The 17,389-nt window shown below is 43.8% G+C and overlaps 2 protein-coding genes across 3 annotated transcripts in view; one reads left to right on the forward strand and one right to left on the reverse strand.

Moving 5' to 3' along the window:
• LOC137431721 (E3 ubiquitin-protein ligase DTX3L) overlaps nucleotides 1-5,527 on the reverse strand; it is a 42,262-nt gene extending 36,735 nt beyond the window's left edge. Inside the window, exon 1 of one of the 2 annotated variants that reach the window (XM_078782387.1) lies at nucleotides 5,356-5,527. The gene's annotated coding sequence lies outside the window, so the exon portion shown is untranslated. Of the gene's footprint in view, nucleotides 1-2,274; nucleotides 2,487-5,355 lie in introns of those variants that run through there. The other variant, XM_078782388.1, reaches the window with a different exon arrangement.
• A 291-nt stretch (nucleotides 5,528-5,818) lies between these two features.
• LOC137431727 (uncharacterized) overlaps nucleotides 5,819-17,389 on the forward strand; it is a 62,669-nt gene continuing 51,098 nt past the window's right edge. The window contains exons 1-5 of the mRNA XM_078782385.1: nucleotides 5,819-5,874; nucleotides 6,990-7,187; nucleotides 10,673-10,830; nucleotides 11,045-12,220; nucleotides 14,871-15,101. Coding sequence (XP_078638511.1) covers nucleotides 6,995-7,187; nucleotides 10,673-10,830; nucleotides 11,045-12,220; nucleotides 14,871-15,101 — 1,758 coding nt within the window. The 5' untranslated portion in view covers nucleotides 5,819-5,874; nucleotides 6,990-6,994. The remainder of the gene's footprint in view (nucleotides 5,875-6,989; nucleotides 7,188-10,672; nucleotides 10,831-11,044; nucleotides 12,221-14,870; nucleotides 15,102-17,389) is intronic.

Genomic DNA, 17,389 nt, shown 5'->3' on the forward strand with positions numbered 1-17,389 from the left:
TTGAGATATCCTGTTCACAACCAGACAAGACCAGACAGGGCTGAAAACAAAACCTCCATCCACCTTCGATGATGAGGTATCAACAGAGAAGGATGGGAAGGTCAAGCTATCCATGTATTATGTACACATGGAGGGTGTGGAAGCAGATCTAAAATTTAAAATAACATGTAATAAAATCAGGCATGACAGGAGATAGGTAACTATGAGATGGGTGTGGGAGGAGGAGGGAAAAAAAGAGGGAATACGAGGTTCAAAGGTCATATAATGAAGGACAGAGAGGAAGGAACACGTATGGGGCATATATAGAAGGGAGTGGAAATGGAAGGAGGAATGGGAGGTGGTAAGATAGGGATGGGAAAAAGGTGGCAAGCCTACGGTAGTGACGGATGAAGAGGTGGTGCGGTAGGGATAGGGACGTGGTGCGGTAGGGATATGGAGGTGGTGCGGTAGGGATATGGAGGTGGTGCGGTAGGGATATGGAGGTGGTGCGGTAGGGATATGGAGGTGGTGCGGTAGGGATATGGAGGTGGCGCGGTAGGGATATGGAGGTGGCGCGGTAGGGATATGGAGGTGGTGCGGTAGGGATATGGAGGTGGTGCGGTAGGGATATGGAGGTGGTGCGGTAGGGATATGGAGGTGGTGCGGTAGGGATATGGAGGTGGTGCAGTAGGGATATGGAGGTGGTGCGGTAGGGATAGGGAGCTGGTGCAGTAAGGATAGGGAGATGGTGCTGTAAGGATAGGGAGATGGTGCTGTAAGGATAGGGAGGTGGTGCGGTAGGGATAGGGAGATGGTGCGGTAAGGATAGGGAGATGGTGCGGTAAGGATAGGGAGGTGGTGCGGTGAGGATAGGGAGGTGGTGCGGTGAGGATAGGGAGGTGGTGCGGTGAGGATAGGGAGGTGGCGCGGTTGGGATAGGAGGTGGTGCGCCGTGCGGTAAGGATAGTGAGATAGTGCGGTAAGGATAGGGAGGTGGTGCGGTGAGGATAGGGAGGTGGTGCGGTTGGGATAGGAGGTGGTGCGCCGTGCGGTAAGGATAGTGAGATGGTGCGGTAAGGATAGGGAGGTGGTACGGTGAGGACAGGGAGGTGGTGCGGTGAGGATAGGGAGGTGGTGCGGTTGGGATAGGAGGTGGTGCGCCGTGCGGTAGGGATAGGGAGATGGTGCGGTAAGGTTAGGGAGGTGATGCGGTGAGGATAGGGAGGTGGTGCGGTTGGGATAGGGAGGTGGTGCGGTAAGGATAGGGAGATGGTGCTGTAAGGATAGGGAGGTGGTGCGGTAAGGATAGGGAGATGGTGCGGTAAGGATAGGGAGGTGGTGCGGTAAGGATAGGGAGGTGGTGCGGTGAGGATAGGGAGGTGGTGCGGTGAGGATAGGGAGGTGGTGCGGTTGGGATAGGAGGTGGTGCGCCGTGCGGTAAGGATAGTGAGATAGTGCGGTAAGGATAGGGAGGTGGTGCGGTGAGGATAGGGAGGTGGTGCGGTTGGGATAGGAGGTGGTGCGCCGTGCAGTAAGGATAGTGAGATGGTGCGGTAAGGATAGGGAGGTGGTGCGGTGAGGATAGGGAGGTGGTGCGGTGAGGATAGGGAGGTGGTGCGGTGAGGATAGGGAGGTGGTGCGGTTGGGATAGGAGGTGGTGCGCCGTGCGGTAGGGATAGGGAGATGGTGCGGCAAGGTTAGGGAGGTGATGCGGTGAGGATAGGGAGGTGGTGCGGTTGGGATAGGGAGGTGGTGCGGTAAGGATAAGGGGGGTGGTGCGCCGTGCGGTAAGGATAGTGAGATAGTGCGGTAGGGATGGATAAAGAGGGGTCGATAGGGATCGAAGAGGTGGTGCGATAGGTATGGGGAAGAGGTGTGCGGCTGACCGGAGGTGGTGCGGTGGGGATAGGGAGGAGTAGGAGGTGGTGATAGGGGAGAGAGGTTGCAATATGCGAGGTGGGAACGGTGAGGGTGGAAATAATCGATGTTGACATGCTCAACACATCCATCACTCGATCAACAGTTAAAGATAAATTGTTTGTGGGTGCCTGGTGGGGTGAACAAGGAGAAACGAAAAGGACAAAAATGTACATGAAAAACTCTGCATTTCCACCTTCATCCCAAAACTGACGTCAGGAACCCCCAAAACACAGGTATAAACCACAAAAATCAAGTATAAACCCTGAAATCAGATAAGCCAAAGCAGGTAGCTATATACAGTAGGTACAGTAATGCACCCCAATTCAATAAACCCAAGGATAAGCCCCTGTCCCCAAGATGCAGGTGGGTATTCACCCCAAAGAACAGATAATCCCAAAAAGGTGTAAACCCCAAAAGGCAGGTAACGATGGCGCCTGAGACTGCAAAATCGACGGCGGATCCAGGACGATGCGAGCGTGGTCTGTAAAGACGAACACAACGGTTTAAAGAGCCAGACGGTGATCAGCGCAATGTCACCGCTCGCCGCTCGGGCTCGGCTCTTCCGCGTCGCCAACGGGGATTGACGTGAAACGTGGTGCGGACTCTGAACCGGAGCGAGCGAGGCACACGTGGCGACACGGAGTGCTCCTCGCTCCCATCCGCGATCACATTCATTAGACGGTATATGTAAACCACTTACTCGTCGTCACCGTTTCCTTGATCCCGATACATCTGAAATTCCGAACCCGTCGCCGTCGCCGTTTATTTTACCCTGACACATCTTATATTCCGAGCCCCGTCTCCGTCACCGTTTATTTTACCCTGACACATCTTATATTCCGAGCCCCGTCACCGTCACCGTTTATTTTACCCTGACACATCTTATATTCCGAGCCCCGTCTCCGTCACCGTTTATTTTACCCTGACACATCTTATATTCCGAGCCCCGTCACCGTCACCGTTTATTTTACCCTGACACATCTTATATTCCGAGCCCCGTCACCGTCACCGTTTATTTTACCCTGACACATCTTATATTCCGAGCCCCGTCTCCGTCACCGTTTATTTTACCCTGACACATCTTATATTCCGAGCCCCGTCTCCGTCACCGTTTATTTTATCCTGACATCTTATATTCCGAGCCCCGTCTCCGTCACCGTTTATTTTATCCTGACATCTTATATTCCGAGCCCCGTCACCGTCACCGTTTATTTTACCCTGACATCTTCTATTCCGAGCCCCGTCACCGTCACCGTTTATTTTACCCTGACATCTTATATTCCGAGCCCCGTCTCCGTCACCGTTTATTTTACCCTGACTTCTATTCCGAGCCCCGTCACCGTCACCGTTTATTTTACCCTGACACATCTTCTATTCCGAACTCGTCTCCGTCACCGTTTATTTTACCCCGACACATCTTCTATTCCGAACTCGTCTCCGTCACCGTTTATTTTACCCCGACACATCTTCTATTCCGAACTCGTCTCCGTCACCGTTTATTTTACCCCGACACATCTTCTATTCCGAACTCGTCTCCGTCACCGTTTATTTTACCCCGACACATCTTATATTCCGAACTAGTCTCCGTCACCGTTTATTTTACCCCGACACATCTTCTATTCCGAACTTGTCTCCATCACCGTTTATTTTACCCCGACACATCTTCTATTCCGAACTCGTCTCCGTCACCGTTTATTTTACCCCGACACATCTTCTATTCCGAACTCGTCGCCGTCACCGTTTATTTTACCCCGACACATCTTATATTCCGAACTCGTCGCCGTCACCGTTTATTTTACCCTGACACATCTTCTATTCCGAACTTGTCTCCGTCACCGTTTATTTTACCATGACACATCTTCTATTCCGAACTAGTCTCCGTCACCGTTTATTTTACCCCGACACATCTTCTATTCCGAACTTGTCTCCATCACCGTTTATTTTACCCCGACACATCTTCTATTCCGAACTCGTCTCCGTCACCGTTTATTTTACCCCGACACATCTTCTATTCCGAACTTGTCTCCGTCACCGTTTATTTTACCCTGACACATCTTCTATTCCGAACTCGTCGCCGTCACCGTTTATTTTACCCCGACACATCTTCTATTCCGAACTTGTCTCCATCACCGTTTATTTTACCCCGACACATCTTATATTCCGAACTCGTCTCCGTCACCGTTTATTTTACCCTGACACATCTTATATTCCGAACTCGTCTCCGTCACCGTTTATTTTACCCCGACACATCTTATATTCCGAACTCGTCTCCGTCACCGTTTATTTTACCCTGACACATCTTCTATTCCGAACTCGTCTCCGTCACCGTTTATTTTACCCTGACACATCTTCTATTCCGAACTCGTCGCCGTCACCGTTTATTTTACCCCGACACATCTTCTATTCCGAACTTGTCTCCGTCACCGTTTATTTTACCCCGACACATCTTATATTCCGAACTCGTCTCCGTCACCGTTTATTTTACCCCGACACATCTTATATTCCGAACTCGTCTCCGTCACCGTTTATTTTACCCCGACACATCTTATATTCCGAACTCGTCTCCGTCACCGTTTATTTTACCCCGACACATCTTCTATTCCGAACTTGTCTCCGTCACCGTTTATTTTACCCTGACACATCTTCTATTCCGAACTCGTCGCCGTCACCGTTTATTTTACCCCGACACATCTTCTATTCCGAACTTGTCTCCATCACCGTTTATTTTACCCCGACACATCTATTCCGAACTCGTCTCCGTCACCGTTTATTTTACCCCGACACATCTTATATTCCGAACTCGTCTCCGTCACCGTTTATTTTACCCCGACACATCTTCTATTCCGAACTCGTCTCCGTCACCGTTTATTTTACCCTGACACATCTTCTATTCCGAACTCGTCTCCGTCACCGTTTATTTTACCCCGACACATCTTCTATTCCGAACTCGTCTCCGTCACCGTTTATTTTACCCCGACACATCTTATATTCCGAACTCGTCTCCGTCACCGTTTATTTTACCCTGACACATCTTCTATTCCGAACTCGTCTCCGTCACCGTTTATTTTACCCTGACACATCTTCTATTCCGAACTCGTCTCCGTCACCGTTTATTTTACCCCGACACATCTTATATTCCGAACTCGTCTCCGTCACCGTTTATTTTACCCCGACACATCTTATATTCCGAACTTGTCTCCATCACCGTTTATTTTACCCCGACACATCTTATATTCCGAACTCGTCTCCGTCACCGTTTATTTTACCCCGACACATCTTATATTCCGAACTCGTCTCCGTCACCGTTTATTTTACCCCGACACATCTTATATTCCGAGCTCCATCGTATTTCAAAATGTAAGACGGTGAAAGGACGGACAGCGTCGTCGTTTTATACAGATATAAGTGATAGACGGACTTTAACATCAACTATTTAACAACCCCAATCATTCCTACCTTGGAGTGTCTCCTGAAGATGAACGTCTCGGCACAAGTCTTTCACGAACCGGCTGGAAAGAAAACCTCGGTGATAATTTGGGGGCACGTCGACATACCTCTTGGGCAGGTACTGTGTCAGCACTGTACGCAAGTCTCCAAACTGTCCTGGCAATCCGTCATTCGACTGGGTAAACAATCACGTGACATCGGGGAACATATCAAGAAGTGAAACTACGTCATTTCTTGTAAACGTGCACGTCACATGGGTGAGGCGTTGTCACACGTTTATTGCCGTGCTGGGAATGAATACACCAACACATTTTAATGGACATTTGGCCGATCCTGCCTGCATATACATATGTATGTGTGCTCATGTTCATGTATGTACAGTATATATATATATACACGTAGTATATTTATGTTCTGTATTTGGGGACGACGTGCAAACAAGTTAATGACGTCACCGAGGGTCCGCCCCCAATATAGTTCAGTTTGGCAAACCCGCCGGAGTGTGCGAGGTCGCGCTCTACCCATTGGGTAAGTTTGTGTGGGTCCATCACTTGGTCATTGGTCATTTGACCGAACTGCTCGAGTCACCCACATTGATTCTAATAACGAAGATTCGGTTGTTGTTGTTACATTTCGTTATTTTGTGTTAAACTCTCTTGGAGGCCTCTGCTTGAGCTTGAGAGCATTTATTCACAGCAGTCGTTTCCTCTTTGATCCCCCGCACTTAATCTTTACCTTTCACAGGTATCTCATATTTCTGTGTCATGTCTTTGTTTTATACAGTACATGCAGATATAATCTCTTTATTACGTATGCAAATTTAGTAGAATGAACACGTATTGTGTTATACTTCACTACACACACTCGGCTCTAAGCTGTCTAGCCTGGGTTCGAATCTCGGATCACCTGTAAACTGCCGTCCTGGTGTTTCACAGGCATGGCTGTCCATCGATGCCGTGTATGCTGTCCCTCGGATGGACGTTAAACTGGGCGTCCCGTCTGCTGGAATTTTATTATACTAGGACGTGCCCGTACGTGGGTGCCCGTGGGTGCCGTGGGGCTTTGAAACCACGTGGCAGTAACGACCACAGAACCCCCCCCCCCTCTATTTACATGAAATGGTTTGGTCCATTCGCAAAGCCAGTAACGACCACAGAACCCCCCCCCCCTCTATTTACATGAAATGGTTTGGTCCATTCGTAAAGGCAAAGCGAACGGCGAACGGCTAAATCGCCATAGCTCGGTAACTACTTGTCCGATTAATATGAAACCTTGAAAAGGCACATCCTCAGGTCCCCAGCAATATACCTGGCAAGTTTCAAGTATATCGGACCGGTAGTTGTCGAGAAACAGCGGTCACAGACAAACACACAGACACACAGACACACACACACACACACACACACAGAGATTACTGGAATTATAGATAGATAATAATTATTATATAATACTTTATTATAATAATTTTTGTCTTTAACATACTCACTCATTTATGTGATCCTTTTTTCCATGTATTTTACTTTCGAAAGTCATCACATTCCTCTGAGTAAGCCGTAAATGGCTTCCGTCCTCCCAAATCCGTTCACCTCTCCATAACCTTTTGTGCTTTTGTCTGTTGAAAGATACTTGTTTTTTGTACACAGAAGACATGAGCTGCCCAGAAGATGGTAATCCTGAAGCGAGAAGACTACTTGTGGAAATTGAGCCTTCCATCCCATATTCTTTACTCCGCAAGTTACAGATATACTTGCAGTCGCATATTAGGAGTAATGGTGGTGATTGTGAGATCAGATGGAATGCTGATAAAACAAACGCCATTGTTACATTCAACAAATTGAAAGGTAAGTGAGCCTGTTGGATTCAAAATTGTAGAACATTTTCATGAAATGGACAGAACAAAAACAAAAGTGGAACTATCATGTTACTGAGTGGAGAAAAACAATTTTTGAAGTAATGTACCAGATATAAATATAACTACTTATCCTGTCAGATCCTCATGAGCAATGCATGGAGAACATTTTCTTTTTACAGTATTCTTGGGCTGTGTTAAGCAAGAAAGTTTGCCAAAATAAATTCTAACATTACCAAAGAAATGCAAAGAGAAGGATACTCTAGAGGTACGCACGCTCGCATCTAAGCTGTCTAGCTTGGGGTTGAATCTTGACCTACCTACAAACTATCATCCTGGTGTTCCACATGGAAGATGATACATCAGCCAGAGGATGTAATTGACAGCACTTTTTGCTTTTCCTTTTTGATCCCAGCAAACAAAACAACAACAAAAACTTTCCTCGTCCCAGCGACCTCCTGTCAGATCCTGTATCCAGAGCCACGTTACCTTGCAGATTGAGGTCGTTGGTACGATCGAGTGCCGTGCGATAGGCAGTCACGTGAGATATCTTTTCTTCAGCCAAGCAACCGAATCACGTGAGAAAATTTGTCTTATCAATCAATCTGCCTTTTACAGGATAGATCCACCAGATGAAACCGTCGCAAGCAAGCAGAATGAGCTGGAGACCAAGTCAGGTTGAACAAATGTAATGTGTAAAAGAAAAGCAAATATGTACAGAACATCTACTATCTACTACTGAATATGCACTGAGGCTGAATATGAATATGCAAGTTCCTGGCTGAGGTGCTGCAGGATATGGGGACAATCGCTGACAGGTTGCAAGATGCTTACCCAGTGAATGAATAGTACCTCCAGTTCAAGAGTGGGTTGGATGATGTTTTGCGGCCGTACGAAGAGCTGCACAGAAACCTGCAGCTTTCAGCGAAACTGCTCCCGGTCACCCATTTTTTTATCATCCTGGCCCTTATACCTCAACACCTTCTGACGTGGCTCTGGATACAGGATCTGACGGGAGGTCCCTGGGACAAGGGCCCTTACCTGCATCCCCTTTGGTGCACGACTCACAGTACCCTCACCTGCATCCCCTTCAGCGCTCTCACCTGCATCCCCTTCAGCGCTCTCACCTGCATCCCCTTTGGTGCACGACTCCTCAGTACCCTTACCTGCATCCTCTTCTGAAGAGTTCACTGGATTCTAACTCCACCGTCATCGTCATTGTCATCAAAGTTACATCATACCATATCTTAAATAAAAATTGGAAACAGTACCTGCTGATGTTTTTTATTTGTAAGCATTTTAATGAAACTGTAATCATGTGCATTTGTGTTCATAAAATTTTAACATTTCCCCTTATGAATCACGAACTGCCGGGAACCTATCCCCCTTTTTCCCATAGAAAAAATGCCCCGACATTCGCGGATTCGACATTCACGGCATTTTCCTGGAGCGTACCCCCCACGAATGTCGGTGTTCTACAGTATTTTGTTATCATGATTTGTCAGCTGTTGCGTATTTTTTTTATCTATAAAGGTTGCAGTGTTCATAGCAGATTAGCGGGTATTTGTATTAGTTTTATTGGAAGAGGCAGGGTGAGGCTGACTGCGTTTGATGCTCCAAGTCTAGCAGTTTAGTCAGTTGGGGCCTTGGGGATATGGTTAGGTAAAAGGGTAAACGAGAGCAAAGGAGAAGGGAAGAGGATTAGAAAAGATGTGATCGATGCTTAATGTGGGCCATATCAGGGATAGTGGAAGCAGAGGGTACTGATTGCTGTAGAAAATGTGAGGAAATAGCCCACTTGAAGATAGTTATCACAAGGTTGAACGAACTGATAAATACTTTGCAGCAAGTATCAGAATGTGAGGAACTTGTAGAGAAAAGTTGGTTACGGTTGTGGAGTGAGTTTGTTGAGGAGATTGTCAACGGTGTTGATTTAGCGAGTGCAGGCAGTGGTGAGGGTGCAGGTCACAGTGATGGTGCAGCAATAGAGATCGATAGGAATGAGGTCTGGGAGACTGTGTTTGTAGGTGATTAAACCTAAATTTGTAGGTTCTTCATTCTGCAGGAAGGATTGTAGACATTGAGTTCTGTGCAGTTTAGAAAGAGCAGGAGTTAAGGACATTGAAGTAGGAAGGTTAAATGACGATATATCAGGTCACGGCAGAAAGACGTCGTTTGTGGTACACCTCGGTTTACTTGGATCGGTCACGGTCACGTTTACCTCGGCAAATAATGTAGGGAAGGTTTACTTGGAGGATTTGAAAAATTGCACCCGCATGTGAAGGAAGCGGTTCAGTTTGGCATTTTTTATATGAAATCGGCAACGCCTAGAAACGAACGAAACCCTTTCTAATTGCTCTTTAGAAATCTTTAGAATTACCCTTTAGAACCCTTCAGAATTAAATACAGTTGGTTAGAAAGATTCTTCTTCTTTTTGACAGACGGATGGACAGAAGGACATAGCCAAATACTGAATCGGCATCACCGATTATAAAGAGATGTAGAATATTGGGTAAGCGACTGAAAGCAAATGGTTGTGAGGTAATGCTTTCTGGGATTCTCCCAAGATTAGAAAATGGAATAGAAAGTATGAGCAGAGCGATAGATGTCTACCAATGGCTGGAAGAATGGTGGAGGGAGGAAGTTTTTACATTTAATTGGTAAAGGGAGTGTATTCCTGTCGGACCTAAATATAAAGAGGGCAGCAACATTTGCAGTGGGAATTGAAGGAATTCAGGCTTTTTTTTTAGGTCAATGGAGGGTGTGGAAGCTATTAAGGAAGAAATGGATGTAATTATGATTGGTAATGCCAGGAAAGAAAATATAATTTCAGGAAGGGAAAAGTTAATCATATTCTATAACATCGCCAGGAGTTTAAATATTGCAGCAAGTATCAGTGCTCTCAAATGTTGTGTTTGTGTGCTTCCTCCCCTTCTCTCCCCATCTTGTCGACCGCTCCCCTTTTTATATACTTTGTTTGCTTGTTTGTTTGATTTGTTTGTTTGATAACTGTTAGCTCTTTCACGAGCCTCGACTCTGTATACAAAAAAATATATATATATTAAGATGGATAAGCTTGAGGCCAAAGTAGATAGCGAGGAGTACAATATAGTTGGAGTAAGTGAGATATGGCTTAATGAAGGAGGGTAACTGGTTCTGGTGAAGGTGGTTCTGATAAGTTAGATAAGCCGAAGGCCATGAAGCTACCATGTCTTTATCAGAAGGTCAGTGAAAGCCAGCTGTGTTTTCATTTCCAATATGACAGTGACATGGTAATTCATCAAAGACTAATTTGCTGTCACAGAAGCTTAGAATCAAAACTCTTCATACTGTTGCCTTTAGTAGTATTCGGACATCTGGGATTCCAGGCCATTGTCCTTACCATTGTGCAACTGTAACTAAACTCACAACGTTCATGACATCAAAGTTCTTTTAAGTGGTTTAAATACTCACGTATCATTTATTTTCTTCCTGCAGATGCAGAAAGTGTGTTGGGTGGAAAATCACATTCCATAATGGTGGAGTCCTGGAATGTCAAATTGAAAGTGAGCCGTTATGTAGGTGAGATGGATGAACACGACGAATATTCAAAGAGTGGAGCTAAAGGAGGATCAACCACTGAAAAGTACAATGAGGTACGTCTTTTTTTTTTATTGTATCCAATTTAATTGCACACTTAGTTATATCATGATAAAATAAAAATTAATATGAACACTGGATTACAACTTGCATATTGTTTGTGCAAATTCAAAACTGTACGCCATTTTCAATGCAGTGCATCATGTTCATTAGTTGACGCTAAGTACTATCTACATGAATGTAACACCACTTGTATTTCTGGTTTTCCAGGATGAACTTGAAGGAACTAGTGTGCCAAAACAAAAAGGTACTCCCAGAGGTGATAGCGATGCCAGGCATGATTCGGAGAAACGTTCCACCAAAATAGAATCCAACAAATCAAAAGAACAAAACTCTTCACAGTTAACACATCAACAACACCCAATAGTGGGACATTCCTCAGAGATGTCTTCACCACGAAGAGTTCAAAAAGACTTAACCGATGTTTCATCTTCTAACCACACTTTGTGCTTTGTGTGTGGTAATGTTTCCGCAGGTTCAGCTTTCAACTTTGAAAGAGTGTGTGGAAACTGTAGTCAGACTGATATTGGGAGAATAACACAGTCCACTCAGTCTGCTAGAAAAGAAAGTACTAGAAAACGAGAAAAGGAAGACGTTCACACTTCTCAATTCGATGGAAAAGTCGATTTACCTGGAAACCGTACCTTGCGTCTGGTTCATGGAGACATCTTGGAACAACACGTGGACGTTATTGTCAATGTGGCCAATGAAGACCTGAACCATGTCGAAGGTTTGGCCTTGAACATGGTGAATAAAGGAGGTGATATCATCCAAGAGGAAAGCAACACGATTACCCAAAATCATGGACCAATAGAAAAAGGATCGTTAGGTATAACTGGGGCAGGGAAGCTGCATTGCCAAAAAATCTTCCATGTTGTAGCTCCAAAATGGAGCGAACACAATGCATTGAGGAGAGTTCAGGAGCTTCTGTTAATGGATGCAGTGAAAAGAGCTCTTCAAATGGCTGATACATATAACTACATGTCGATCGCTATCCCTGCTATCGGTTCTGGGACGTTTGGCTTTCCCTTGCAGAAATGTGCAGACACAATAGTGGCTGCAATCAAAGTCTATTGTGAAGAGACTCAGAACAACCAGGTGCACACAAAAGAAATTTGCATCGTTATTGATGATGAGAAGTCAGTCTTTGCATTTGAAGACGCCATGAGAAACTGTGCCAAGGCAGGTTTCAATCATGGACGCAGTTTGGACACACTTAAGAATGCATTTCATCTCTTTCAGAAAGGAAAAGGCGATTTTAATTCTGAAGCAGAATATCCACAGATTGACGGCGACGGCCATTTAGTCGAGCTATCCCAAGACATCGAACGTGTGATCAAGGGAACAAAGATTGTTTATCGATGCGGAGACATATTGAATGAAAAGGTATGTGTTTTTCACAATTTGGGGCTATCTATAGTTTGGGGTTATCTATTTGGGGCCTTTAACATGCCTGTTGTTGTTGTTGTATAGTTTGCAAATGCATGAAGTTGTGCGGTGGGGAGAGGTGTAAGATGTGGAAGATATAGAGTGGGTAGATGAGCTATTAACTACTCGTACAAGGAGCAAGGGTGGTGGATTTTTAGCATTGGTATATATGAAAGTCACCATCAGGAATACGAGTCATTTCTTATGCCTCCACCGACAAAGTCGCTGGAGGCATTATGTTTTCGGGTTGTCCGTCCTTTCGTCCGTCCGTCCGTATGGGCTAAACCTTGTTTTCCTCAGCAACCATATGTCCGATTGAGAAAAAACTTTCAGGGTAGGTCACACCCATGCAGAATGTTTTTATGATAATTGTGACGTAATGGGTCACGTGGTATGGCAGCCATCTTAGAATAAACGCAAATAATTTAAAAAAAATTCTCAGAAACCGCTCAAGGGAAAAATTTGAAACTTGGCACATTGTCAAGTACTCCCAAATGGGGAACAAAAGTATGACAATGATGACATCATCGGTGAAGTGGTATACCAGCCAAAATGTTTTAATCGAATTCCTTATCCTAAAAATCTGAAATTGCATGCACATGATTGATGACCCATTTGTATTGAAATATTACATTTATGACATCATAGGTCACATGGTTTGGCAGCCATATTGGATTGAAGGAAAATATGAAACAGTTATATCTCTGAAACCGCTCACCCTATCGATGCGAAATTTTACAAATATCATCTAACGGCACTGTTGCATATAGTTGGAAAATGATGATGTCATCAGTCACGTGGTTTGGCAACCATATTGGATAGAAAAACGAACCTTATCCGATCAACACGGAACTTCACAAACGTGATCCCCTACCCATACATATGCAGAGTGATGGCATCTACCCGTTGTGGGACCATGGGGAGGCATATTGGCGACACAGTCGCATTGTTCTAGCTTCTTCTTTTTTTTTCCAATTTCTTCCTTTTCTATTTGTTTGACGTATTCTAGAGCCAATAATACATCGTATGTTGTGACACAAATGAATACATTTGATTGTGAAAGCTGAACCATTTGCACTTAGAAAAAAACGTTTTTGGTTAAAATTGTTACCAGTGAAACCTGATTATACAGGTAGTATGCAATGACGACGCGTCACTCCGGGGAAGTGAAGCCCGTCCGCCATTATGTGAGACAAACAAACCTGAGGGCTAATCCGCCCTGGCCGACACACGATAGCATTTTCCAAGTACTTTGATGACTTGGCCAAGGAAGCAAAACACAAATACCGTGAGAACTTAAGGCTTGTACATACATATGGTGCATAGTAATGAGTGACCTGCACACGCGAGTTACTGCCATAGCTCATTTTTCAAAAAAGATGATGGACGTTTCTCGAACAGCAAAGTCAAAATCAAGACTAAAATACATATTAATTAATACTGAGTCTAGCATGGAAAAATGTTTACCACTGATGAAATGGGCGCCATACACACAAAATTCCTTCTTGCTGTCATCAACAAAGGCCTCTGAAATGCTGTTGAGCCACTTTTCTCGTTTCTTAAATTTGAGTTCCTCGATTTATTACACTTCCCAGGATGCGATAAAATGACCAATCCTTTTCTCTGGTAGCATGATGAGAACACCCAAAGACAGCATAAAAGCACAGCATTTTCACTTTGAAATTGCACCAAGTACTTCTTGTTGGAAACACTTCGCTTTGGCTCCCGTAATGGTGGCAACATTATCCAACCTCATTCTCACAGTGGAAGTGACGTCTATTGCATACCGCCTATATGCACAATGAAATTGGGTTCATATTTCACTTCAAAATAAGGTAAACAAGAGATGTTCATAAAACACCTTACCCCACGCAGTCTTTTGAAAAAAGGACATGAGCAGGATCTGCCAGCCGCAAGTTGGATTGGTTTAGATGATGCAAAATGCCATAATATTTTGTCCAAGTACAAGCTAAATGGGAGGTTTTTGAAAGTGCCAAGAAGGCAATTTGTGTTCTCCGGTGTTCAAGTATATAATTCGATCGAAATAAAATAAAGATTTTACAGGTTGTAGAAAAAAAACGTTTTGGAAGTTTACCGTCGTAGCATCTTGTACACCATCTAATGTAATACGCTACATTAGTTATTCATGCCTGTTGTTTGTGTCCTTTATGATGTTCCTAAAACCAGTAAGTTTCCTGTTTGGAATGATTTTAAATTTCGTCTGACTGCCAGACAGCTGTAATTCATGAGACAGTAAAAAATGTTATCTAACTCATCTGTGTGCATGCACGATCGGGACGAGGTTCTGTACAATTTGCCAAATTCAGAGCCAAAGTACTGCTAAACCACAGGTTTGTGTTCCAATTTATGTTCCAATTTGTGTTCAAAATATAACGTTCAATTGAAATCAAGTTGTTCCTTGATCATAAAATGATGTTTGTAGACAGAAGTGAAGTAATTGCTTAAACCCCGCTTTTCGCTTCGCACGAGCTGGGTAAAAAAACAACTGCACTCGTGGCCTTGCATGATGTGGGCAGAATTAAATGCAAAAATAAATCGATTTTGGTGATATTGTCAAACGTTTAATTTTCTATTACTTTTCTTCCAGGTGGAAGTGATTGTCAATATGACAGCGGCAAAAATGGATTTGAAGAAAATGAGGATTTCTAATCGCTTGTTCGCAAAGGTTGGAGAAAAACTGCAAACAGAAATCGATAGGCAGCTTAAATGGCCCGCAGATGACACCATCATCAAAGTTGACGTGAAGGACATGAAGCTTAACTGCAAAGAAATATACAATGTTGATGTTCCACAAGGAGAGCAAAGAACAGTTTTTGAGGTAACATTACTTTTCTTCAATCTTACAATACTCTTCCTGTATTTAATTGATACTTTGAAATATTATTTGATTTGAAAGTTGAGTGAGCAACAGCAACTAGATATCTGTGATCACAAAAACGATTGCCAAGGGTAAGCCTCCCCCGGTCAGGAGAGGTCAGGGGAGGCTTACCTTTGGCAATCACCCGCGACTTACCCTTGGCCCACAATCCAACGATGGGCATATCTTTTTTCGGACCACCATATGAAATTGAACTTCAACATTTAAGGATAGAGTGTATAGGAAGAAAATGTGTCCCCATCTACAATCTATCCATAAAAGACGGAGATAAGGAATCCAAAAAGACAACCCAAGGTTAATCTTTTGAACAGGCTACGAGCCTGAGAATAAAGAAGAGAAGAGCTAAGATGGTCGAAACTCAACATCATGAAAATCGAAAAGGTTATGATAAAAATGTGTTTTTTGTTAATTAGGTCACTGTATGACAAACGTAGGTCAAGGACTTGAATAAAATATCAGGTGCACAACGTTTTGCCCAAAATTGGCACAAAATTGGCAAAATTGAGCGTTGACAAAAAATGTATTTTTTCAGAACACCATTTGACCTGACTTTTAAATCGGAGGTTTGTAGACAGGAGTGAAGTAATTGCTTAAACCCTGCTTTTCGCTTCGCACGCGCTGGGTAAAAAGACAACTGCACTGGTGGCCTTGCATGATGTGGGCAGAATTAAATGGAAAAATAAATAGTTTTACCCTGACTTCCCCTATTTGACCTGAGTTTTAAATCGGAGGTGTATGATGTAAATTGATTGTAATGCGACTTGTTCTAGGCTATCTATAGGGGGGCAATTTTGTTCTGATAGGTCAAACCCAAGTCTAGTTTTGGTGAGTGACCTTAACATGACCTTAAAGAATTAGGTCAAGGTGAAAAAATTGTCAACCCAGCATACTTTTTTATTCCTATAATTATTGATGCAAAATTTCATTCCAAAAGTCCCAGGCGGATCTGAGATACAGCTCGAAAATTGGGAGTGTTGGGAGAGCAGGCAGAAAATATTTTTTTTTATAAATGGTGGATAGTACTCCTAGGGGTCCAAGAAACTCTGTGGTACCATTAGAAATTGGGGCCGCTCATTGTAGAATCAAACCCTACAACAGCAATAAGCCTTCCCCTATGCTGTCGGTTGAGGCATAATAACATTAGTTATGATAAACTATAACTACTACATTCCTGCTGAAAGGCATGAATGAGAAAAGGAAGAGGTTTTTTGTGGAAATACATATCAGGGGAATGTTCAATACAGAATTTGAACAACAATTACCTCAAGTAATTTCATTAATCTATCAAATGAATTTTTGGAAACGATTGCATTTACACAAATATTTGGCACAGTTCTTTTTATGGTGTGATAAAAGACAACTACTGCATAAAATTATTCTTTTCTACAAAAAATGAAGGTGGAAGAGTAAAAGAGAAGGGAAAGGTTACATCCTGACGTCAAACTGCCAGGCCACACAGGAACATACTAGAACAGCACTCGGTAGAGAGCATACCTCTGCCAGGCTGAACAGTTAACGTTTTGTATCCCACTGATAGGCTGGATCTGGATTCGCACCTGAACCAAAATCGCACCTGCTCAACAACCTTTAGAAAAATCGTGCTATATATCGTTTTTGGCCCGAACACTTAATGGTGAAGACTTACTTACAAATTTAAAAATTCTCGTATCCGGATTCTGATCGTCATCAAAATCGAATCAATTCGTCCTTGTCATGCACCCAATCTGTCCACCAAGTTTTGTCCGAATCAGTCCATAACGTTTTGAGATATCTTGCTCTATATTGGTTTCAGCCCTATCACTCAATGGTTTATATTTTAGAAGCACTTACAAAAATGATCAGATTCAGATCCGGATCGGATTCTGCACCGAAATCTATTCGTCTCGTCCGTGTCACATACCCAACCGCTCCACTGAATTTCGTCCGAATCCGTCCACAATTTTTTGAGATAAACTGTTCACAAACAGACAGACAGACAAACAGGGGTGAAACATAACCTCCATCCACCTTCGGTCGAAGTTTTGACCGTTAATCCCAGGACTTCGCCAAATGGTGAGTCCACAGCTGTAGTGGTGTCCGAAGGTGAAACCATCAAGGGGAGGCATAGAGAAATGGAGAGAGGGAGAAGCAAACATGATTGATAGAATGCACATATTTCTAGAAGCTGACATGTCACGGACGGACAACTTGAAGGATTAGAGGGAGCGCTCTGATTAGATTGATCGAGT

The sequence above is a fragment of the Myxine glutinosa genome, chromosome 7 (genome assembly GCF_964187855.1).
Source record: "Myxine glutinosa chromosome 7, kmMyxGlut1.1, whole genome shotgun sequence".
In the NCBI taxonomy this organism is placed as follows: domain Eukaryota; kingdom Metazoa; phylum Chordata; class Myxini; order Myxiniformes; family Myxinidae; genus Myxine; species Myxine glutinosa.